Source organism: Nerophis ophidion, linkage group LG09 (genome assembly GCF_033978795.1).
Source record: "Nerophis ophidion isolate RoL-2023_Sa linkage group LG09, RoL_Noph_v1.0, whole genome shotgun sequence".
NCBI classification, from domain to species: domain Eukaryota; kingdom Metazoa; phylum Chordata; class Actinopteri; order Syngnathiformes; family Syngnathidae; genus Nerophis; species Nerophis ophidion.
Genome location: NC_084619.1, coordinates 71,002,055 through 71,028,535, shown reverse-complemented (window position 1 = coordinate 71,028,535; position 26,481 = coordinate 71,002,055). Strand labels below are relative to the sequence as shown.

The 26,481-nt window shown below is 45.9% G+C and overlaps 1 protein-coding gene across 19 annotated transcripts in view; it reads right to left on the bottom strand.

Annotated features, from left to right (window-relative positions):
* LOC133559700 (ankyrin-3-like) overlaps positions 1 to 26,481 on the bottom strand; it is a 289,963-nt gene that overhangs the window by 18,110 nt on the left and 245,372 nt on the right. For 17 of the 19 annotated variants that reach the window (XR_009808252.1, XR_009808253.1, XR_009808254.1 and 14 more), the window contains 3 exons: positions 17,655 to 18,002; positions 10,418 to 10,505; positions 8,565 to 8,727 (listed from right to left, as the gene is read on the bottom strand). Coding sequence is in view for 16 of the 19 variants with exons in the window: in XM_061911726.1 (XP_061767710.1) it covers positions 8,565 to 8,727; positions 10,418 to 10,505; positions 17,655 to 18,002 (599 nt within the window). In the remaining 3 variants the exon portion in view is untranslated. Of the gene's footprint in view, positions 1 to 8,564; positions 8,728 to 10,417; positions 10,506 to 17,654; positions 18,003 to 24,950; positions 26,128 to 26,481 lie in introns of those variants that run through there. The other 2 variants (XM_061911722.1, XM_061911721.1) reach the window with 2 other exon arrangements.

The window sequence follows — 26,481 nt, the reverse complement described above, 5'->3', positions numbered from 1 at the left end:
CTGTGGGTTATGTTCCACACCTGTTCAGTCTTCCCACTATTACTGTGGGTTATGTTGCACACCTGTTCAGTCTTCCCACTATTACTGTGGGTTATGTTCCACACCTGTTCAGTCTTCCCACTATTACTGTGGGTTATGTTCCACACCTGTTCAGTCTTCCCACTATTACTGTGGGTTATGTTCCACACCTGTTCAGTCTTCCCACTATTACTGTGGGTTATGTCCCACACCTGTTCAGTCTTCCCACTATTACTGTGGGTTATGTTCCACACCTGTTCAGTCTTCCCACTATTACTGTGGGTTATGTTCCACACCTGTTCAGTCTTCCCACTATTATGTTCCACACCTGTTCAGTCTTCCCACTATTACTGTGGGTTATGTTCCACACCTGTTCAGTCTTCCCATTATTACTGTGGGTTATGTTCCACACCTGTTCAGTCTTCCCACTATTACTGTGGGTTATGTTCCACACCTGTTCAGTCTTCCCATTATTATGTTCCACACCTGTTCAGTCTTCCCACTATTATGTTCCATACCTGTTCAGTCTTCCCACTATTACTGTGGGTTATGTTCCACACCTGTTCAGTCTTCCCACTATTACTGTGGGTTATGTTGCACACCTGTTCAGTCTTCCCACTATTACTGTGGGTTATGTTGCACACCTGTTCAGTCTTCCCACTATTACTGTGGGTTATGTTGCACACCTGTTCAGTCTTCCCACTATTAGTATGGGTTATGTTCCACACCTGTTCAGTCTTCCCACTATTACTGTGGGTTATGTTCCACACCTGTTCAGTCTTCCCACTATTACTGTGGGTTATGTTCCACACCTGTTCAGTCTTCCCTCTATTACTGTGGGTTATGTTCCACACCTGTTCAGTCTTCCCACTATTATGTTCCACACCTGTTCAGTCTTCCCACTATTATGTTCCACACCTGTTCAAACTTCCCACTATTACTGTGGGTTATGTTCCACACCTGTTCAGTCTTCCCACTATTACTGTGGGTTATGTTCCACACCTGTTCAGTCTTCCCACTATTATGTTCCACACCTGTTCAGTCTTCCCACTATTACTGTGGGTTATGTTCCACACCTGTTCAGTCTTCCCACTATTACTGTGGGTTATGTTCCACACCTGTTCAGTCTTCCCACTATTATGTTCCACACCTGTTCAGTCTTCCCACTATTACTGTGGGTTATGTTCCACACCTGTTCAGTCTTCCCACTATTACTGTGGGTTATGTTCCACACCTGTTCAGTCTTCCCACTATTACTGTGGGTTATGTTCCACACCTGTTCAGTCTTCCCACTATTACTGTGGGTTATGTTCCACACATGTTCAGTCTTCCCACTATTACTGTGGGTTATGTTCCACACCTGTTCAGTCTTCCCACTATTATGTTCCACACCTGTTCAGTCTTCCCACTATTACTGTGGGTTATGTTCCACACCTGTTCAGTCTTCCCACTATTACTGTGGGTTATGTTCCACACCTGTTCAGTCTTCCCACTATTATGTTCCACACCTGTTCAGTCTTCCCACTATTACTGTGGGTTATGTTCCACACCTGTTCAGTCTTCCCACTATTACTGTGGGTTATCTTCCACACCTGTTCAGTCTTCCCACTATTATGTTCCACACCTGTTCAGTCTTCCCACTATTACTGTGGGTTATGTTCCACACCTGTTCAGTCTTCCCACTATTACTGTGGGTTATGTTCCACACCTGTTCAGTCTTCCCACTATTATGTTCCACACCTGTTCAGTCTTCCCATTATTACTGTGGGTTATGTTGCACACCTGTTCAGTCTTCCCACTATTACTGTGGGTTATGTTCCACACCTGTTCAGTCTTCCCACTATTACTGTGGGTTATGTTGCACACCTGTTCAGTCTTCCCACTATTACTGTGGGTTATGTTCCACACCTGTTCAGTCTTCCCACTATTACTGTGGGTTATGTTCCACACCTGTTCAGTCTTCCCACTATTACTGTGGGTTATGTTCCACACCTGTTCAGTCTTCCCACTATTACTGTGGGTTATGTCCCACACCTGTTCAGTCTTCCCACTATTACTGTGGGTTATGTTCCACACCTGTTCAGTCTTCCCACTATTACTGTGGGTTATGTTCCACACCTGTTCAGTCTTCCCACTATTATGTTCCACACCTGTTCAGTCTTCCCACTATTACTGTGGGTTATGTTCCACACCTGTTCAGTCTTCCCATTATTACTGTGGGTTATGTTCCACACCTGTTCAGTCTTCCCACTATTACTGTGGGTTATGTTCCACACCTGTTCAGTCTTCCCATTATTATGTTCCACACCTGTTCAGTCTTCCCACTATTATGTTCCATACCTGTTCAGTCTTCCCACTATTACTGTGGGTTATGTTCCACACCTGTTCAGTCTTCCCACTATTACCGTGGGTTGTGTTCCACACCTGTTCAGTCTTCCCACTATTACTGTGGGTTATGTTCCACACCTGTTCAGTCTTCCCATTATTACTGTGGGTTATGTTCCACAACTGTTCAGTCTTCCCACTATTACTGTGGGTTATGTTCCACACCTGTTCAGTCTTCCCACTATTACTGTGGGTTATGTTCCACACCTGTTCAGTCTTCCCACTATTACTGTGGGTTATGTTCCACACCTGTTCAGTCTTCCCACTATTACTGTGGGTTATGTTCCACACCTGTTCATTCTTCCCACTATTACTGTGGGTTATGTTCCACACCTGTTCAGTCTTCCCATTATTACTGTGGGTTATGTTCCACACCTGTTCAGTCTTCCCACTATTACTGTGGGTTATGTTCCACACCTGTTCAGTCTTCCCACTATTACTGTGGGTTATGTTCCACACCTGTTCAGTCTTCCCACTATTACTGTGGGTTATGTTCCACACCTGTTCAGTGTTCACACTATTATGTTCCATACCTGTTCAGTCTTCCCACTATTACTGTGGGTTATGTTCCACACCTGTTCAGTGTTCACACTATTATGTTCCACACCTATTCAGTCTTCCCACTATTACTGTGGGTTATGTTCCACACCTGTTCAGTCTTCCCACTATTACTGTGGGTTATGTTCCACACCTGTTCAGTCTTCCCACTATTATGTTCCACACCTGTTCAGTCTTCCCACTATTACTGTGGGTTATGTTCCACACCTGTTCAGTCTTCCCACTATTACTGTGGGTTATGTTCCATACCTGTTCAGTCTTCCCACTATTACTGTGGGTTATGTTCCACACCTGTTCAGTCTTCCCACTATTACCGTGGGTTATGTTCCACACCTGTTCAGTCTTCCCACTATTACTGTGGGTTATGTTGCACACCTGTTCAGTCTTCCCACTATTACTGTGGGTTATGTTCCACACCTGTTCAGTCTTCCCACTATTACTGTGGGTTATGTTCCACACCTGTTCAGTCTTCCCACTATTACTGTGGGTTATGTTCCACACCTGTTCAGTCTTCCCATTACTACTGTGGGTTATGTTCCACACCTGTTCAGTCTTCCCATTATTACTGTGGGTTATGTTCCACACCTGTTCAGTCTTCCCACTATTACTGTGGGTTATGTTGCACACCTGTTCAGTCTTCCCACTATTACTGTGGGTTATGTTCCACACCTGTTCAGTCTTCCCACTATTACTGTGGGTTATGTTCCACACCTGTTCAGTCTTCCCACTATTACTGTGGGTTATGTTCCACACCTGTTCAGTCTTCCCATTATTACTGTGGGTTATGTTCCACACCTGTTCAGTCTTCCCACTATTACTGTGGGTTATGTTGCACACCTGTTCAGTCTTCCCACTATTACTGTGGGTTATGTTCCACACCTGTTCAGTCTTCCCACTATTACTGTGGGTTATGTTCCACACCTGTTCAGTCTTCCCACTATTACTGTGGGTTATGTTCCACACCTGTTCAGTCTTCCCACTATTACTGTGGGTTATGTTCCACACCTGTTCAGTCTTCCCACTATTACTGTGGGTTATGTTCCACACCTGTTCAGTCTTCCCACTATTACTGTGGGTTATGTTGCACACCTGTTCAGTCTTCCCACTATTACTGTGGGTTATGTTCCACACCTGTTCAGTCTTCCCACTATTACTGTGGGTTATGTCCCACACCTGTTCAGTCTTCCCACTATTACTGTGGGTTATGTTCCACACCTGTTCAGTCTTCCCACTATTACTGTGGGTTATGTTCCACACCTGTTCAGTCTTCCCACTATTACTGTGGGTTATGTTCCACACCTGTTCAGTCTTCCCACTATTATGTTCCACACCTGTTCAGTCTTCCCACTATTACTGTGGGTTATGTTCCACACCTGTTCAGTCTTCCCACTATTATGTTCCACACCTGTTCAGTCTTCCCACTATTACTGTGGTTTATGTTCCACACCTGTTCAGTCTTCCCACTATTACTGTGGGTTATGTTCCACACCTGTTCAGTCTTCCCACTATTACTGTGGGTTATGTTCCACACCTGTTCAGTCTTCCCACTATTACTCTGGGTTATGTTCCACACCTGTTCAGTCTTCCCACTATTACAGTGGGTTATGTTCCACACCTGTTCAGTCTTCCCACTATTACTGTGGGTTATGTTCCACACCTGTTCAGTCTTCCCACTATTATGTTCCACACCTGTTCAGTCTTCCCACTATTACAGTGGGTTATGTTCCACACCTGTTCAGTCTTCCCACTATTATGTTCCACACCTGTTCAGTCTTCCCACTATTACTGTGGGTTATGTTCCACACCTGTTCAGTCTTCCCACTATTACTGTGGGTTATGTTCCACACCTGTTCAGTCTTCCCACTATTACTGTGGGTTATGTTCCACACCTGTTCAGTCTTCCCACTATTACTGTGGGTTATGTTCCACACCTGTTCAGTCTTCCCACTATTATGTTCCACACCTGTTCAGTCTTCCCACTATTACTGTGGGTTATGTTCCACACCTGTTCAGTCTTCCCACTATTACTGTGGGTTATGTTCCACACCTGTTCAGTCTTCCCACTATTACTGTGGGTTATGTTCCACACCTGTTCAGTCTTCCCACTATTATGTTGCACACCTGTTCAGTCTTCCCACTATTACTGTGGGTTATGTTCCACACCTGTTCAGTCTTCCCACTATTATGTTCCACACCTGTTCAGTCTTCCCACTATTACTGTGGGTTGTGTTCCACACCTGTTCAGTCTTCCCACTATTACTGTGGATTATGTTCCACACCTGTTCAGTCTTCCCACTATTACTGTGGGTTATGTTCCACACCTGTTCAGTCTTCCCACTATTACTGTGGGTTATGTTCCACACCTGTTCAGTCTTCCCACTATTACTGTGGGTTATGTTGCACACCTGTTCAGTCTTCCCACTATTACTGTGGGTTATGTTGCACACCTGTTCAGTCTTCCCACTATTACTGTGGGTTATGTTCCACACCTGTTCAGTCTTCCCACTATTACTGTGGGTTATGTTCCACACCTGTTCAGTCTTCCCACTATTACTGTGGGTTATGTTCCACACCTGTTCAGTCTTCCCACTATTACTGTGGGTTATGTTCCACACCTGTTCAGTCTTCCCACTATTATGTTCCACACCTGTTCAGTCTTCCCACTATTACTGTGGGTTATGTTCCACACCTGTTCAGTCTTCCCACTATAACTGTGGGTTATGTTCCACACCTGCTCAGTCTTCCCACTATTATGTTCCACACCTGTTCAGTCTTCCCACTATTACTGTGGGTTATGTTCCACACCTGTTCAGTCTTCCCACTATAACTGTGGGTTATGTTCCACACCTGTTCAGTCTTCCCACTATTATGTTCCACACCTGTTCAGTCTTCCCACTATTACTGTGGGTTATGTTCCACACCTGTTCAGTCTTCCCACTATTATGTTCCACACCTGTTCAGTCTTCCCACTATTACTGTGGGTTATGTTCCACACCTGTTCAGTCTTCCCACTATTATGTTCCACACCTGTTCAGTCTTCCCACTATTACTGTGGGTTATGTTCCACACCTGTTCAGTCTTCCCACTATTATGTTCCACACCTGTTCAGTCCTCCCACTATTATGTTCCACACCTGTTCAGTCTTCCCACTATTACTCTGGGTTATGTTCCACACCTGTTCAGTCTTCCCACTATTATGTTCCACACCTGTTCAGTCTTCCCACTATTATGTTCCACACCTGTTCAGTCTTCCCACTATTATGTTCCACACCTGTTCAGTCTTCCCACTATTACTGTGGGTTATGTTCCACACCTGTTCAGTCTTCCCACTATTACTGTGGGTTATGTTCCACACCTGTTCAGTCTTCCCACTATTACTGTGGGTTATGTTGCACACCTGTTCAGTCTTCCCACTATTACTGTGGGTTATGTTGCACACCTGTTCAGTCTTCCCACTATTACTGTGGGTTATGTTCCACACCTGTTCAGTCTTCCCACTATTACTGTGGGTTATGTTCCACACCTGTTCAGTCTTCCCACTATTACTGTGGGTTATGTTCCACACCTGTTCAGTCTTCCCACTATTACTGTGGGTTATGTTCCACACCTGTTCAGTCTTCCCACTATTATGTTCCACACCTGTTCAGTCTTCCCACTATTAGTGTGGGTTATGTTCCACACCTGTTCAGTCTTCCCACTATAACTGTGGGTTATGTTCCACACCTGCTCAGTCTTCCCACTATTATGTTCCACACCTGTTCAGTCTTCCCACTATTACTGTGGGTTATGTTCCACACCTGTTCAGTCTTCCCACTATTACTGTGGGTTATGTTCCACACCTGTTCAGTCTTCCCACTATAACTGTGGGTTATGTTCCACACCTGTTCAGTCTTCCCACTATTATGTTCCACACCTGTTCAGTCTTCCCACTATTACTGTGGGTTATGTTCCACACCTGTTCAGTCTTCCCACTATTATGTTCCACACCTGTTCAGTCTTCCCATTATTACTGTGGGTTATGTTCCACACCTGTTCAGTCTTCCCACTATTATGTTCCACACCTGTTCAGTCTTCCCACTATTACTGTGGGTTATGTTCCACACCTGTTCAGTCTTCCCACTATTATGTTCCACACCTGTTCAGTCCTCCCACTATTATGTTCCACACCTGTTCAGTCTTCCCACTATTACTCTGGGTTATGTTCCACACCTGTTCAGTCTTCCCACTATTATGTTCCACACCTGTTCAGTCTTCCCACTATTATGTTCCACACCTGTTCAGTCTTCCCACTATTATGTTCCACACCTGTTCAGTCTTCCCACTATTACTGTGGGTTATGTTCCACACCTGTTCAGTCTTCCCACTATTACTGTGGGTTATGTTCCACACCTGTTCAGTCTTCCCTCTATTACTGTGGGTTATGTTCCACACCTGTTCAGTCTTCCCACTATTATGTTCCACACCTGTTCAGTCTTCCCACTATTACTGTGGGTTATGTTCCACACCTGTTCAGTCTTCCCACTATTACTGTGGGTTATGTTGCACACCTGTTCAGTCTTCCCACTATTACTGTGGGTTATGTTGCACACCTGTTCAGTCTTCCCACTATTACTGTGGGTTATGTTCCACACCTGTTCAGTCTTCCCACTATTACTGTGGGTTATGTTCCACACCTGTTCAGTCTTCCCACTATTACTGTGGGTTATGTTCCACACCTGTTCAGTCTTCCCACTATTACTGTGGGTTATGTTCCACACCTGTTCAGTCTTCCCACTATTACTGTGGGTTATGTTTCACACCTCTTCAGTCTTCCCACTATTACTGTGGGTTATGTTCCACACCTGTTCAGTCTTCCCACTATTACTGTGGGTTATGTTGCACACCTGTTCAGTCTTCCCACTATTACTGTGGGTTATGTTCCACACCTGTTCAGTCTTCCCACTATTACTGTGGGTTATGTTTCACACCTCTTCAGTCTTCCCACTATTACTGTGGGTTATGTTCCACACCTGTTCAGTCTTCCCACTATTACTGTGGGTTATGTTGCACACCTGTTCAGTCTTCCCACTATTACTGTGGGTTATGTTCCACACCTGTTCAGTCTTCCCACTATTACTGTGGGTTATGTTGCACACCTGTTCAGTCTTCCCACTATTACTGTGGGTTATGTTCCACACCTGTTCAGTCTTCCCACTATTACTGTGGGTTATGTTCCACACCTGTTCAGTCTTCCCACTATTACTGTGGGTTATGTTGCACACCTGTTCAGTCTTCCCACTATTACTGTGGGTTATGTTGCACACCTGTTCAGTCTTCCCACTATTACTGTGGGTTATGTTCCACACCTGTTCAGTCTTCCCACTATTACTGTGGGTTATGTTCCACACCTGTTCAGTCTTCCCACTATTACTGTGGGTTATGTTCCACACCTGTTCAGTCTTCCCACTATTACTGTGGGTTATGTTCCACACCTGTTCAGTCTTCCCACTATTACTGTGGGTTATGTTCCACACCCACTCCTGCAACAAGTAAAAGGCGCTGCATACCGAGGGCACGCAGTAATGGATCCATCCATTAAGAAAGTGTTTGACTGTCAAACCTACCTGGACTTTCTTCTCCGACACCAGCGCTCCTTCTTCTTTTCTGCCGTTGGCCGACTCCGACGAGGCGTCCTGAGGTGAGTTCTTGGAGTTTTCCCCGTTGTGCCGGGACTTCCCTGGGTCCCCTCTGGACGAGGACGTGATGGAGTCACTAGAGATCTCGTGGCTGGAAGGAGACACGGGAAGGAGGACTTAGCATGAGAGGGGAAGCACGACTCACCCTAACCCGTAAAAAAATGACATTTAAAAAGCTTTATGAAGATAAAAGTAACATTTAGCATATCAACATGTGCAGTAAAAGGAAGCAAGTTCTTCCAGCGAGGGCGGCATTAGTCAAATGGAAGGGTGTGGCCACCACTTTGATACATCTTTTACATTTAAGATGTTAAAAGCAAACCAATATAAGCTAAAAAAAAACCTCCACATTAGCTTAGTGTAATATTTTTCACTTGTTCTTATCAGCAAAGAATATTTTCAGCATACAGTATTTCCTTGAATTTCCGCCGGGTATATAGTATGCGCCGGCTCAGGATTAACACCGGGTCAAACTCGTTTCGCAAAATATTATTTTTATTAGCGCATGTCTAGAATTTCCACCGGGTCAAACTCGTCACGTCACGAGGAGGAGGTAATAAAGGAAGATCTCCATCGAGACGGAGAGACTTTTAAAACCGAAGAAAGATAAGGAAGACTTCTATAAACAAGTTAGGATGCTTTTGATCAGAAGGAGCTGCGCATGGACTTCATTTAGAAGTAAAGGTAAGACCAGAATAACGTTGTTTTTTTTAAATTAAATGTGCTTTTCATGATGGTATCCTTACATCACACTCAAATTTTTAAGCGCTGGCCTAAATTTACCACATGCCTTTGGTAAGTGCCGAAGTGGGGGTTTAAATGGAAACAAAATAGAGAAATATTACAGTAAGAATGAAAAATAAAAAGCAACAATGTATGCGCCTGCCTAGAATTACTGCCGGGTCAAACTCGTTTTGCAAAATAATTAGCGCATGCTTAGCATTACCGCCGGCTCAGGATTAACGCCAGCTCAAACTTGCTTGGCAAAATATTATTTTCACTAGCGCATGACTGGAATTTCCGCCGAGTCAAAATCGTTTCGCCAAATAATTAGCATATGTCTAGAATTTCCGCCGGGTCAAACTCGTCACGTCACGAGTGACACTTCACATGTCATCATTTTCAAAATGGAGGAGGCTGATTTCAATCATTTGAAATCGCATAAAGGGAAGAAGATTAAGAGCTATTCAGTAGGATTTAAGGTCCAAGCTATTGAATATGCTAAAAAGAACAGTAAGCAGCTATGTTTTAGTAATATACCGTAGCTGCGTGTGTCAAATATGAGTCATTAAATGACTCCCGCCTCTTGGTGGTAGAGGGCGCTAGTGATCCTTCTCGCGACTACTCAGCTGCAGAAGAAGGGACAAGAAGCAGCGATCGTTTATTTTTTCCTCTCGCTTGCACTTTTAACATGGAGGATTACAAACAGTTTTCTAAACTGGACTTTCAATCGAAGCAGGAGGTAATAAAGGAAGATCTCCATCGAGACAGAGAGACTTTTAAAACTGAAGAAAGATAAGGAAGACTTCTATAAACAAGTTATCGATGCTTTTAATCTGAAGGAGCTGCGCATGGACTTCATTTATAAGTAAAGGTAAGACCACAATAACGTTTGGCCAATAATATACTTTAGTATCCGCGATGTTTACAACTATATAGATTTTAGGCCGTATGAGTCAGTGTGAGAGCAAGAGGTGAACAGTTTGAAGACGTAGAGAAGGGTAAAGTTGGTTCAACAAACTACAAAGTCGGTAAAGGACCATCCAGGTTTTCACTCTTACCTTTCCCGCCTGTCCGGCAGTTCGGAGCCGACGCTGCGGCCTGGCGTGGGCGGCTCCACGTTGACGCTGGAAGATTCACTGGGCCAACCTGAAAGCGAGCACACGTCTTTTTCTGTCTGTTGGTCATGAGAGACAACACGGCCATTCTTGGATTCCCGGTGCTCCTTCTCCTCGTCCTCCGAGCCTTCTTTGGTCTTCAGCTCTTTAACTCGACCACCCCCCTCCTCCTCCTCATGAGATCCATACTCGGCGGACTGGCGGTCCCAAAGCGCTTCAGCCCATTCCTTGGTGGAGAGGTTCACAGCATCCATTTTGTCCCCATGGTGGACATTTCCTTCTACATTCTTGACCTCAGCCTCTCCTGTCCCTTCCTTACCAACGTCAGCTTCCTCGACCAACCTACGTGTTGTACCAACGTCAGCTTCCTCGACCAACCTACGTGTTGTACCAACGTCAGCTTCCTCGACCAACCTACGTGTTGTACCAACGTCAGCTTCCCCGACCAACCTACGTGTTGTACCAACGTCAGCCTCCTCGACCAACCTACGTGTTGTACCAACGTCAGCTTCCTCGACCAACCTACGTGTTGTACCAACGTCAGCTTCCTCGACCAACCTACGTGTTGTACCAACGTCAGCTTCTTTGACCAACCTACGTGTTGTACCAACGTCAGCTTCCTCGACCAACCTACGTGTTGTACCAACGTCAGCTTCCTCGACCAACCTACGTGTTGTACCAACGTCAGCTTCCTCGACCAACCTACGTGTTGTACCAACGTCAGCCTCCTCGACCAACCTACGTGTTGTACCAACGTCAGCTTCTTCGACCAACCTACGTGTTGTACCAACGTCAGCTTCCTCGACCAACCTACGTGTTGTACCAACGTCAGCTTCCTCGACCAACCTACGTGTTGTACCAACGTCAGCTTCCTCGACCAACCTACGTGTTGTACCAATGTCAGCTTCCTCGACCAACCTACGTGTTGTACCAACGTCAGCTTCCTCGACCAACCTACGTGTTGTACCAACGTCAGCTTCCTCGACCAACCTACGTGTTGTACCAATGTCAGCTTCCTCGACCAACCTACGTGTTGTACCAACGTCAGCTTCCTCGACCAACCTACGTGTTGTACCAATGTCAGCTTCCTCGACCAACCTATGTGTTGTACCAATGTCAGCTTCCTCGACCAACCTACGTGTTGTACCAACGTCAGCTTCCTCGACCAACCTACGTGTTGTACCAACGTCAGCTTCTTTGACCAACCTACGTGTTGTACCAACGTCAGCTTCCTCGACCAACCTACGTGTTGTACCAACGTCAGCTTCCTCGACCAACCTACGTGTTGTACCAACGTCAGCTTCCTCGACCAACCTACGTGTTGTACCAACGTCAGCTTCCTCGACCAACCTACGTGTTGTACCAATGTCAGCTTCCCCGACCAACCTACGTGTTGTACCAACGTCAGCTTCCTCGACCAACCTACGTGTTGTACCAACGTCAGCTTCCCCGACCAACCTACGTGTTGTACCAACGTCAGCTTCCCCGACCAACCTACGTGTTGTACCAACGTCAGCTTCCTCGACCAACCTACGTGTTGTACCAACGTCAGCTTCCTCGACCAACCTCCGTGTTGTACCAACGTCAGCTTCCTCGACCAACCTACGTGTTGTACCAACGTCAGCTTCTTTGACCACCCTACGTGTTGTACCAAGGTCAGCCTCCTCGACCAACTTACGTGTTGTACCAACGTCAGCTTCCTCGACCAACCTACGTGTTGTACCAACGTCAGCTTCCTCGACCAACCTACGTGTTGTACCAACGTCAGCTTCCCCGACCAACCTACGTGTTGTACCAACGTCAGCTTCCTTGACCAACCTACGTGTTGTACCGTCAGCTTCCTCGACCAACCTACGTGTTGTACCAACGTCAGCTTCCCCGACCAACCTACGTGTTGTACCAACGTCAGCTTCCTCGACCAACCTACGTGTTGTACCAACGTCAGCTTCCTCGACCAACCTATGTGTTGTACCAACGTCAGCTTCCCCGACCAACCTACGTGTTGTACCAACGTCAGCTTTCCCGACCAACCTACGTGTTGTACCAACGTCAGCTTTCCCGACCAACCTACGTGTTGTACCAACGTCAGCTTCCTCGACCAACCTACGTGTTGTACCAACGTCAGCTTCCTCGACCAACCTATGTGTTGTACCAACGTCAGCTTCCCCGACCAACCTACGTGTTGTACCAACGTCAGCTTCCTCGACCAACCTACGTGTTGTACCAACGTCAGCTTCCTCGACCAACCTACGTGTTGTACCAACGTCAGCTTCTTTGACCACCCTACGTGTTGTACCAATGTCAGCTTCCTCGACCAACCTACGTGTTGTACCAACGTCAGCTTCCCCGACCAACCTACGTGTTGTACCAACGTCAGCTTCCTCGACCAACCTACGTGTTGTACCAACGTCAGCTTCCTCGACCAACCTACGTGTTGTACCAACGTCAGCCTCCTCGACCAACCTACGTGTTGTACCAACGTCAGCTTCCTCGACCAACCTACGTGTTGTACCAACGTCAGCTTCCTCGACCAACCTATGTGTTGTACCAACGTCAGCTTCCTCGACCAACCTACGTGTTGTACCAACGTCAGCTTCCCCGACCAACCTACGTGTTGTACCAACGTCAGCTTCCTCGACCAACCTACGTGTTGTACCAACGTCAGCTTCCTCGACCAACCTACGTGTTGTACCAACGTCAGCTTCCTCGACCAACCTACGTGTTGTACCAACGTCAGCTTCCTCGACCAACCTACGTGTTGTACCAATGTCAGCTTCCTCGACCAACCTACGTGTTGTACCAATGTCAGCTTCCTCGACCAACCTACGTGTTGTACCAACGTCAGCTTCCTCGACCAACCTACGTGTTGTACCAACGTCAGCTTCCTCGACCAACCTATGTGTTGTACCAACGTCAGCTTCCCTGACCAACCTACGTGTTGTACCAATGTCAGCTTCCTCGACCAACCTACGTGTTGTACCGTCAGCTTCCTCGACCAACCTACGTGTTGTACCAACGTCAGCTTCCTCGACCAACCTACGTGTTGTACCAACGTCAGCTTCCTCGACCAACCTACGTGTTGTACCAACGTCAGCTTCCTCGACCAACCTACGTGTTGTACCAACGTCAGCCTCCTCGACCAACCTACGTGTTGTACCAACGTCAGCCTCCTCGACCAACCTACGTGTTGTACCAACGTCAGTTTCCTCGACCAACCTACGTGTTGTACCAACGTCAGCCTCCTCGACCAACCTACGTGTTGTACCAACGTCAGCTTCCTTGACCAACCTACGTTTTGTACCGTCAGCTTCCTCGACCAACCTACGTGTTGTACCAACGTCAGCCTCCTCGACCAACCTACGTGTTGTACCAACGTCAGCTTCCTCGACCAACCTACGTGTTGTACCAATGTAAGCTTCCCCGACCAACCTACGTGTTGTACCAATGTAAGCTTCCCCGACCAACCTATGTGTTGTACCAACGTCAGCTTCCTCGACCAACCTACGTGTTGTATCAACGTCAGCTTCCCCGACCAACCTACGCGTTGTACCAACGTCAGCTTCCTCGACCAACCTACGTGTTGTACCAACGTCAGCCTCCTCGACCAACCTACGTGTTGTACCAACGTCAGCTTCCTCGACCAACCTACGTGTTGTACCAACGTCAGCTTCCTCGACCAACCTACGTGTTGTACCAACGTCAGCCTCCTCGACCAACCTACGTGTTGTACCAACGTCAGCTTCCTCGACCAACCTACGTGTTGTACCAATGTAAGCTTCCTCGACCAACCTACGTGTTGTACCAACGTCAGCTTCCTCGACCAACCTACGTGTTGTACCAATGTCAGCTTCCTCGACCAACCTACGTGTTGTACCAATGTCAGCTTCCTCGACCAACCTACGTGTTGTACCAACGTCAGCTTCCTCGACCAACCTACGTGTTGTACCAACGTCAGCTTCCTCGACCAACCTATGTGTTGTACCAACGTCAGCTTCCCTGACCAACCTACGTGTTGTACCAATGTCAGCTTCCTCGACCAACCTACGTGTTGTACCGTCAGCTTCCTCGACCAACCTACGTGTTGTACCAACGTCAGCTTCCTCGACCAACCTACGTGTTGTACCAACGTCAGCTTCCTCGACCAACCTACGTGTTGTACCAATGTCAGCTTCCTCGACCAACCTACGTGTTGTACCAATGTCAGCTTCCTCGACCAACCTACGTGTTGTACCAACGTCAGCTTCCTCGACCAACCTACGTGTTGTACCAACGTCAGCTTCTTTGACCAACCTACGTGTTGTACCAACGTCAGCTTCCTCAACCAACCTACGTGTTGTACCAATGTAAGCTTCCTCGACCAACCTACGTGTTGTACCAATGTAAGCTTCCTCGACCAACCTATGTGTTGTACCAACGTCAGCTTCACTGACCAACCTACGTGTTGTACCAACGTCAGCTTCCTTGACCAACCTACGTGTTGTACCAACGTCAGCTTCCTCGACCAACCTACGTGTTGTACCAACGTCAGCCTCCTCGACCAACCTACGTGTTGTACCAACGTCAGCTTCCTCGACCAACCTACGTGTTGTACCAACGTCAGCTTCCTCGACCAACCTACGTGTTGTACCAACGTCACCCTCCTCGACCAACCTACGTGTTGTACCAATGTCAGCTTCCTCGACCAACCTACGTGTTGTACCGATGTAAGCTTCCCCGACCAACCTATGTGTTGTACCAACGTCAGCTTCCCTGACCAACCTACGTGTTGTACCAACGTCAGCTTCCTCGACCAACCTACGTGTTGTACCAACGTCAGCTTCTTTGACCAACCTACGTGTTGTACCAACGTCAGCTTCCTCGACCAACCTACGTGTTGTACCAACGTCAGCTTCCTCGACCAACCTACGTGTTGTACCAACGTCAGCTTCCTCGACCAACCTACGTGTTGTTCCAACATCAGCTTCCTCGACCAACCTACGTGTTGTACCAACGTCAGCTTCCACGACCAACCTACGTGTTGTACCAACGTCAGCTTCCTCGACCAACCTATGTGTTGTACCAACGTCAGCTTCCCCGACCAACCTACGTGTTGTACCAACGTCAGCTTCTTTGACCAACCTACGTGTTGTACCAACGTCAGCCTCCTCGACCAACCTACGTGTTGTACCAACGTCAGTTTCCTCGACCAACCTACGTGTTGTACCAACGTCAGCTTCCTCGACCAACCTACGTGTTGTACCAACGTCAGCTTCCTCGACCAACCTACGTGTTGTACCAACGTCAGCTTCCCCGACCAACCTACGTGTTGTACCAACGTCAGCTTCCTCGACCAACCTACGTGTTGTACCAATGTCAGCTTCCTCGACCAACCTACGTGTTGTACCAATGTAAGCTTCCCCGACCAACCTATGTGTTGTACCAACGTCAGCTTCCTCGACCAACCTACGTGTTGTACCAACGTCAGCTTCCTCGACCAACCTACGTGTTGTACCAATGTAAGCTTCCTCGACCAACCTACGTGTTGTACCAATGTAAGCTTCCCCGACCAACCTATGTGTTGTACCAACGTCAGCTTCCTCGACCAACCTACGTGTTGTACCAACGTTAGCTTCCTCGACCAACCTACGTGTTGTTCCAACGTCAGCCTCCTCGACCAACCTACGTGTTGTACCAACGTCAGCTTCCTCGACCAACCTACGTGTTGTACCAACGTCAGCTTCCTCGACCAACCTACGTGTTGTACCAACGTCAGCTTCCTCGACCAACCTACGTGTTGTACCAACGTCAGCTTCCTCGACCAACCTATGTGTTGTACCAACGTCAGCTTCTTCGACCAACCTACGTGTTGTACCAATGTAAGCTTCCTCGACCAACCTACGTGTTGTACCAATGTAAGCTTCCCCGACCAACCTATGTGTTGTACCAACGTCAGCTTCCTCGACCAACCTACGTGTTGTACCAACGTTAGCTTCCTCGACCAACCTACGTGTTGTTCCAACGTCAGCCTCCTCGACCAACCTACGTGTTGTACCAACGTCAGCTTCCTCGACCAACCTACGTGTTGTACCAACGTCAGCTTCCTCGACCAACCTACGTGTTGTACCAACGTCAGCTTCCTCGACCAACCTACGTGTTGTACCAACGTCAGCTTCCTCGACCAACCTATGTGTTGTACCAATGTCAGCTTCCTCGACCAACCTACGTGTTGTACCAACGTCAGCTTCCTCGACCAACCTATGTGTTGTACCAACGTCAGCTTCCTCGACCAACCTACGTGTTGTACCAACGTCAGCTTCCTCGACCAACCTACGTGTTGTACCAACGTCAGCTTCCTCGACCAACCTACGTGTTGTACCAACGTTAGCTTCCTCGACCAACCTACGTGTTGTTCCAACGTCAGCTTCCTCGACCAACCTACGTGTTGTACCAACGTCAGCTTCCCTGACCAACCTACGTGTTGTACCAACGTCAGCTTCCTCGACCAACCTACGTGTTGTACCAACATCCGCTTCCTTGACCAACCTACGTGTTGTACCAACGTCAGCTTCCTCGACCAACCTACGTGTTGTACCAACATCCGCTTCCTTGACCAACCTACGTGTTGTACCAACGTCAGCTTCCTCGACCAACCTACGTGTTGTACCAACGTCAGCTTCCTCGACCAACCTACGTGTTGTACCAACGTCAGCCTCCTCGACCAACCTACGTGTTGTACCAACGTCAGCCTCCTCGACCAACCTACGTGTTGTACCAACGTCAGCTTCCTCGACCAACCTACGTGTTGTACCAACGTCAGCTTCCTCGACCAACCTACGTGTTGTACCAACGTCAGCTTCCTCGACCAACCTACGTGTTGTACCAACGTCAGCTTCCTCGACCAACCTACGTGTTGTTCCAACGTCAGCTTCCTCGACCAACCTACGTGTTGTACCAACGTCAGCCTCCTCGACCAACCTACGTGTTGTACCAACGTCAGCTTCCTCAACCAACCTATCTGTTGACACCATCTCACATTTTTCCTCCACATCTTTAATCAAGTTGTGACGTCCCCACTTTTCCAGAAAGCCCTCTGCTACCACTTCCTTCTCACTTCCTCGTGTGCCATCAAGCGGCCAAGGGCTTAGAGATGGCGAGAGTGAAGAAGAAGAAGTGGAGTAGGTCATGCTGATGTCTAACTCACACATGGCAAGGACAGGGTGCGACTTGGCCTTGGGGCTCGGCGGCTTCATGTCTTGGTAAAACCGGTCCTCGTCTTCGCTCAAAAGCAGCTGGTCGTTGAGGGCGATGTGGGGCTTCCGCACCTTGGAGGGGACAGGACTGGGGAGCTCAAAGACCGGGACGGATAGGTCCAGCTGACACGGTCTAAGTGGGCTGCCTGGATCTACCTTCAGGGTCCAGGGTTGGGGCTGTGGATGCCGGTGGTGGACGGGAGAAGGGCTGGGTGTGACAGGAAGTTGGGGCGACAGGAAATGAGGCTCGAAGTGGAGCGCAGCGGGGGAATGCAACTCAGCTAGAATGCTGTGATAATCTGTGGGTGACATGATGATAGATGCTACCAAACAACACAAAACACAGGGACAATGGCACTGAAGTGTGAAGCTGGTCGCCTAAAACCAGACCAACGAAAAATACATTGTGCTTTAAAGTACCTAAATGAAGGATTTCTAGAGTCTTTAATGGGAAACATTAGTAACTTAGGCCGGATGTTAAAAGGAACTGCATTTTTTTGCTGTTTTGCGCATCATCCAAAACCCTTTTGTCCCCTTTTCTGTGCATTCTTAATTGTGTAATTCTGCTAGCAATGCAGTAGCGGGCCGTGCGTTTCCCACCTAGGCCTTCAGTGATGTCCGACTTCAACGATGACCTCTCCAAGTAGCATACTTGCCAACTCTCCCGGATTTTCCGGGAGACTCCCGAAATTCAAGCGCCTCTCCCGAAAACCTCCCGCGACAAATTTTCTCCCGAAAATCTCCCGAAATTTAGGTCGGAGCTAGAGTCCACGCCCCCTCCAGCTCCATTCCGGACCTGAGTGAGGACAGCCTGTTTTCACGTCCGCTTGCCCAATGACGTTTTAAGTGTAGAATGATCGAGTGTGAGTTCTTGGTTTCTTATGTGGGTTTATTGTTAGGCAGTTTCATTAACGTCCTCCCAGGGCAGTAACAACACACAACAACAGCAGTCACTGTTGTGACACTCTTAAACAGGACAATACTGCCATCTACTGTACATGCACCACAAAACCTCCAGGCAACTACAAGCCTTTACTAATACTCTCCTCTATTCACATCCCATCTCCCCAGATTGTAAATAACCTGATGTAAATAATCAAATGTACTTCTAATGTATATACTTGTTGTTATGCTATGTGAACTCAATATGTTCTCTGCTGGCTGTACATATCCTACTAAGTGAGACCTACACTGTTTCAATGTCCATTTCTCTATTGATGCAATTGTTGATGACTGAAGTTCTGATATCAACCAAAGCTCCTTATCCCACCCCCCGGATTGTAAATAATTTAAATAATTCAATGTATATACAATGATGATTAACTTGTGTAATGACTGTATTATGTTGATAGTATATATTTGTACCATGAATTGATTAACATGGACTTAAGCAAGTTGAAAAACCTATGGGGGAGTTACCATTTAGTGGTCAATTGTACGGAATATGTACTGTACAAGTTTCAATGCATATGTGACAATACCATCTACGGCTTTTAGAAAGTGCAGTGTACAACTGCGCACACAACAGCTGTAAATATACCCCCCCGCCCCTCTTAACCACGCCCCCCAACCACGCCCCACCCCCGACCACCGTTGTTTCCACGGGCTTTGTAGGTGGAGGTCAATAAATCTCATCACTTGCAATGTTAGCTGCCGCGTGCTAGCAGTTTTTCAATATTTAGATTGCACATAAAATGAAAGGGCGTGTGTTCTTGTCTCTTATAGCGATTGTAATCCCCCGCCCCCAAAAATTGCAGTTCCCCTCTAGGAGATATGCTAAGTTCTCAAGAGCATATGTGACATGCTAATGAGAGCTGACAGATGAGAGGTGGAGTCACCGCAAGCATTGATTCCCAAACTGCTACCAAACATATTTATCTTGAAAATAAAACATTACTCATTTGACCTGAATATAAGCCGATGTTTTACGCCGACAAAAGTCAAGTTGTCCTACATTTGCTGTAAAAATTCCAAGAGCAGAAGGACTCTATAAGTCTTGGTCTGGGTTTTGGAAGTCGAAATGGTAATACTTGCCATATTTATGAGGTGGTACTTGCCATAATTATGAGGTGGTACTTGCCATATTTATGAGGTGGTACTTGCCATATTTTGAGTAGGTATTTGCCATAATTATGAGTTGGTACTTGCCACGTTTTTGAGTTGGTACTTGCAATATTTATGAGGTGGTACTTGCAATATTTATGAGGTGGTACTTGGTGTAAGCAGAGGTAGAAAAAATGGTGGTACTTGCCATATTTATGAGGTGGTACTTGCCACATTTTTGAGTTGGTACTTGCAATATTTATGAGGTGGTACTTGGTGTAAGCAGAGGTAGAAAAAATGGTGGTACTTGCCATATTTATGAGGTGGTACTTGCCACATTTTTGAGTTGGTACTTGCCACATTTTTGAGTTGGTACTTGCCATATTTATGAGGTGGTACTTGCCATATTTATGAGGTGGCACTTGGTGTTAGCAAAGGTAGAAAAAATGGTGGTACTTGTCACATTTTTGAGTTGGTACTTGCAATATTTATGAGGTGGTACTTGGTGTAAGCAGAGGTAGAAAAAATGGTGGTACTTGCCATATTTATGAGGTGGTACTTGCCACATTTTTGAGTTGGTACTTGCCACATTTTTGAGTTGGTACTTGCCATATTTATGAGGTGGTACTTGCCATATTTATGAGGTGGCACTTGGTGTTAGCAAAGGTAGAAAAAATGGTGGTACTTGTCACATTTTTGAGTTGGTACTTGCCATATTTATGAGGTGGTACTTGGTGTAAGCAGAGGTAGAAAAAATGGTGGTACTTGCCATATTTATGAGGTGGTACTTGCCGAATTTTTGAGTTGGTACTTTCCATAATTATGAGGTAGTACTTGTCACATTTTTGAGTTGGTACTTGCCATATTTATGAGGTGGTACTTGCCATATTTATGAGGTGGTACTTGCCATATTTTGAGTAGGTATTTGCCATAATTATGAGGTGGTACTTGCCACATTTTTGACTTGGTACTTGCCACATTTTTGAGTTGGTACTTGCCATATTTATGAGGTGGTACTTGCCATATTTATGAGGTGGCACTTGGTGTTAGCAGAGGTAGAAAAAATGGTGGTACTTGCCATATTTATGAGGTGGTACTTGACACATTTTTGAGTTGGTACTTGCCACATTTTTGAGTAGGTACTTTCCATATTTATGAGGTGGTACTTGCCATATTTTGAGTAGGTATTTGCCATTATTATGAGGTGGTACTTGCCATATTTATGAGGTGGTACTTGCCATATTTATGAGGTGGTACTAGGTGTAAGCAGAGGTAGAAAATATGGTGGTACTTGTCACATTTTTGAGGTGGTACTTGCCATATTTATGAGGTGGTACTTGCCATATTTTGAGTAGGTATTTGCCATATTTTGAGTAGGTATTTGCCATAATTATGAGGTGGTACTTGCCACATTTATGAGGTGGTACTTGCCATATTTATGAGGTGGTACTTGCAATATTTATGAGGTGGTACTTGGTGTAAGCAGAGGTAGAAAAAATGGTAGTACTTGCCATATTTATGAGATGGTACTTGCCACATTTTTGAGTTGGTACTTGCCATAATTATGAGGTGGTACTTGCCACATTTTTGAGTTGGTACTTGCCAAATTTTTGAGTTGGTACTTGCCATATTTATGAGGCGGTACTTGCAATATTTATGAGGTGGTACTTGGTGTAAGCAGAGGTAGAAAAAATGGTGGTACTTGCCATATTTATGAGGTGGTACTTGCCATATTTATGAGGTGGTACTTGCCATATTTATGAGGTGGTACTTGCCATATTTATGAGGTGGTACTTGCCACATTTTTGACTTGGTACTTGCCATATTTATGAGGTGGTACTTGTCACATTTATGAGGTGGTACTTGCCATATTTATGAGGTGGTACTTGCCATATTTATGAGGTGGTACTTGCCATATTTATGAAGTGGTACTTGGTGTAAGCAGAGGTAGCAAAATTGGTGGTACTTGCCATATTTATGAGGTGGTACTTGCCACATTTATGAGGTGGTACTTGCCACATTTATGAGGTGGTACTTGCCACATTTATGAGGTGGTACTTGCCACATTTTTGAGTTGGTACTTGCTATATTTATGAGGTGGTACTTGGTGTAAGCAGAGGTAGCAAAAATGGTGGTCGTTACCATGTTTATGAGGTAGTACTTGCCATATTTATGAGTTGGTACTTGCCATAATTATGAGGTGGTACTTGCCACATTTATGAGGTGGTACTTGCCTCATTTTTGAGTTGGTACTTGCCATATTTATGAGGTGGTACTTGCCATATTTATGAGGTGGTACTTGCCATATTTATGAGTTGGTACTTGCCATAATTATGAGGTGGTACTTGCCACATTTATGAGGTGGTACTTGCCACATTTATGAGGTGGTACTTGCCACATTTTTGAGTTGGTACTTGCCATAATTATGAGGTGGTACTTGCCATATTTATGAGGTGGTACTAGGTGTAAGCAGAGGTAGAAAATATGGTGGTACTTGTCACATTTTTGAGTTGGTACTTGCCATAATTATGAGGTGGTACTTGTCACATTTTTGAGTTGGTATTTGCCATAATTATGAGGTGGTACTTGTCACATTTTTGAGTTGGTACTTGCCATATTTATGAGGTGGTACTTGTCACATTTTTGAGTAGGTATTTGCCATAATTATGAGGTGGTACTGGCCACATTTTTGAGTTGGTACTTGCCACATTTTTGAGTTGGTACTTGCCACATTTTTGAGTTGGTACTTGCCATATTTATGAGGTGGTACTTGCCATATGTATGAGGTGGTACTTGGTGTAAGCAGAGGTAGAAAAAATGGTGGTACTTGCCATATTTATGAGGTGGTACTTGCCATATTTATGAGGTGGTACTTGCCACATTTTTGAGTTGGTACTTGCCATATTTTTGAGGTGGTACTTGCCATAATTATGAGGTGGTACTTGCCACATTTTTGAGGTGGTACTTGCCATAATTATGAGGTGGCACTTGCCACATTTATGAGGTGGTACTTGCCACATTTATGAGGTGGTACTTGCCACATTTTTGAGTTGGTACTTGCCATAATTATGAGGTGGTACTAGCCACATTTTTGACTTGGTACTTGCCATATTTATGAGGTGGTACTTGCCACATTTATGAGGTGGTACTTGCCACATTTATGAGGTGGTACTTGCCACATTTTTGAGTTGGTACTTGCCATAATTATGAGGTGGTACTTGCCATATTTATGAGGTGGTACTAGGTGTAAGCAGAGGTAGAAAATATGGTGGTACTTGTCACATTTTTGAGTTGGTACTTGCCATAATTATGAGGTGGTACTTGTCATATTTTTGAGTTGGTACTTGCCATATTTATGAGGTGGTACTTGTCACATTTTTGAGTAGGTATTTGCCATAGTTATGAGGTGGTACTGGCCACATTTGTGAGTTGGTACTTGCCACATTTTTGAGTTGGTACTTGCCACATTTTTGAGTTGGTACTTGCCATATTTATGAGGTGGCACTTGCCATATTTATGAGGTGGTACTTGCCATATGTATGAGGTGGTACTTGGTGTAAGCAGAGGAAGAAAAAATGGTGGTACTTGCCATATTTATGAGGTGGTACTTGCCATATTTATGAGGTGGTACTTGCCACATTTTTGAGTTGGTACTTGCCATATTTATGAGGTGGTACTTGCCATATTTATGAGGTGGTACTTGCCACATTTATGAGGTGGTACTTGCCATAATTATGAGGTGGTACTTGCCATATTTATGAAGTGGTACTTGCCACATTTATGAGTTGGTACTTGCCATGATTTTGAGTTGGTACTTGCCACATTTATGAGTTGGTAATTGCCATAATTATGAGGTGGTACTTGTCACATTTATGAGGTGGTACTTGCCATATTTATGAGGTGGTACTTGCCACATTTTTGAGTTGGTACTTGCCATAATTATGAGGTGGTACTTGCCACATTTTTGAGGTGGTACTTGCCATATTTATGAGGTGGTACTTGCCATATTTATGAAGTGGTACTTGCCATATTTTTGAGTTGGTACTTGCCATAATTATGAAGTGGTACTTGCCAAATTTTTGAGTTGGTACTTGCCATATTTATGAGGTGGCACTTGCCACATTTATGAGGTGGTACTTGCCACATTTTTGAGTTGTTACTTGCCATTTTTATGAGGTGATACTTGCCATAATTATGAGGTGGTACTTGCCACATTTTTGAGTTGGTACTTGCCATATTTATGAGGTGGCACTTGCCATATTTATGAGGTGGTACTTGCCATATGTATGAGGTGGTACTTGGTGTAAGCAGAGGAAGAAAAAATGGTGGTACTTGCCATATTTATGAGGTGGTACTTGCCATATTTATGAGGTGGTGCTTGCCATATTTATGAGGTGGTACTTGCCACATTTATGAGGTGGTGCTTGCCATATTTATGAGGTGGTACTTGCCACATTTTTGAGTTGGTACTTGCCATAATTATGAGGTGGTACTTGCCACATTTATGAGGTGGTACTTGCTATATTTATGAGGTGGTACTTGCCACATTTTTGAGTTGGTACTTGCCATAATTATGAAGTGGTACTTGCCATATTTATGAGGTGGTGCTTGCCATATTTATGAGGTGGTACTTGCCACATTTTTGAGTTGGTACTTGCCATAATTATGAGGTGGTACTTGCCACATTTATGAGGTGGTACTTGTCATATTTATGAGGTGGTACTTGCCACATTTTTGACTTGGTACTTACCATAATTATGAGGTGGTACTTGTCATATTTTTGAGTTGGTACTTGCCATAATTATGAGGTGGTACTTGCCACATTTTTGAGGTGGTACTTGCCATAATTATGAAGTGGTACTTGCCATATTTATGAGGTGGTGCTTGCCATATTTATGAGGTGGTACTTGCCACATTTTTGAGTTGGTACTTGCCATAATTATGAGGTGGTACTTGCCACATTTATGAGGTGGTACTTGCCATATTTATGAGGTGGTACTTGCCACATTTTTGACTTGGTACTTACCATAATTATGAGGTGGTACTTGTCATATTTTTGAGTTGGTACTTGCCATAATTATGAGGTGGTACTTGCCACATTTTTGAGGTGGTACTTGCCATATTTATGAGGTGGTACTTGCCACATTTTTGAGTTGGTACTTGCCATAATTATGAGGTGGTACTTGCCACATTTTTGAGTTGGTACTTGCCATAATTATGAGGTGGTACTTGCCATATTTATGAAGTGGTACTTGCCACATTTATGAGTTGGTACTTGCCATGATTTTGAGTTGGTACTTGCCACATTTATGAGTTGGTAATTGCCATAATTATGAGGTGGTACTTGTCACATTTATGAGGTGGTACTTGCCATATTTATGAGGTGGTACTTGCCACATTTTTGAGTTGGTACTTGCCATAATTATGAGGTGGTACTTGCCACATTTTTGAGGTGGTACTTGCCATATTTATGAAGTGGTACTTGCCATATTTATGAAGTGGTACTTGCCATATTTATGAAGTGGTACTTGCCACATTTATGAGCTGGTACTTGCCATGATTTTGAGTTGGTACTTGCCATATTTATGAGGTGGTACTTTGTGTAAGCAGAGGTAGCAAAAAAAAAGGTGGTACTGGGTGTTAATAGTTTGAGAACCATGGTCATTGCCATGTTTTAGAGGTGGTACTTGGTGGTATTAGTTTGAGAACCAATGCGCTAGAGGAACATTTCCAAGGAGGGAGGGTCCAAGCGGGTGTGAGCGGGAGTCAGGGAGCTGGCGGGTGGAAGGACACAGGGACAAGAGTGGCAAGGAGACTTGGGGCGCAGAGGAGGGGACGGGGGATGTGGGCTGGGAGATAAGAAGGGGAGATGACATAAAGAGAGAGGGGAGACCGGGCGAGATGAGGCGGTACAAGGTGACACCCTGCCTGAGGGTGAGGAAACGGGTTCCGGAAGGTTGGAGGCAACAGATGAGGGTGCAAGGGTCAGGCTGGAGGGTGGCTTGGATATTTTAGAGGTTGGTTCTGGCTGAGCGGGAGAGGTCGGGGGTGAGGGGGGCACAAAGTCCGGGGAGAAAGGTAGCGGCGACGTGATGAGCGGGATGGGGGAGGGCGGATGTGGCGGGTAAGGCAAGACGGAGGATTGGCGGGGGTCGCCAGGCGGGCACTGAGGGGTGAGGCCTTTAGGGGGCAGGGACACAAAGGGGAAATGACGTTCCAGGGAAGAGGGAGGGGCCAAGTCTTTGAGGGAAATGGAAAACTCATAACTGGGAGAGCGGCGCGGGGTGAAGGATTTGGGTGAGATGGGCGTGGGTGGAAGTGATGGCATTGTACGCAGGATGAAGGCGGGACTGCCGGGAATTAAGGGGACAATCACACAAACTGAAGGTGGAGGATGGAGAGAATGGAGAAGAAACATGTCAGTGCAAAAACAAATGGAAATTGAAATATGCAGAAGGGAAGGGTCAGCAGCATGTGACTCTTCATGAAGAGCTGGTATGTGCTGGATCAGCCATGGATTGCTGCTGATGGTGGTGGGGGGGGGGAGTGGAGGGAGGCGGGAGGAAGCAGAAGAGAAGAAGCTGTTCGCTCATCTATCCAAGGAAGGCTCAGAGGAACTGGAGGAGAACTAGGAGGACTAAAGTCGAAGGTTAAACAGGACAAGGTTACAGACATGATGTCATCTTAAGGCATGCTCTTACACAGTGGAACAGCTTCATGTCGACGCCCCTTTGA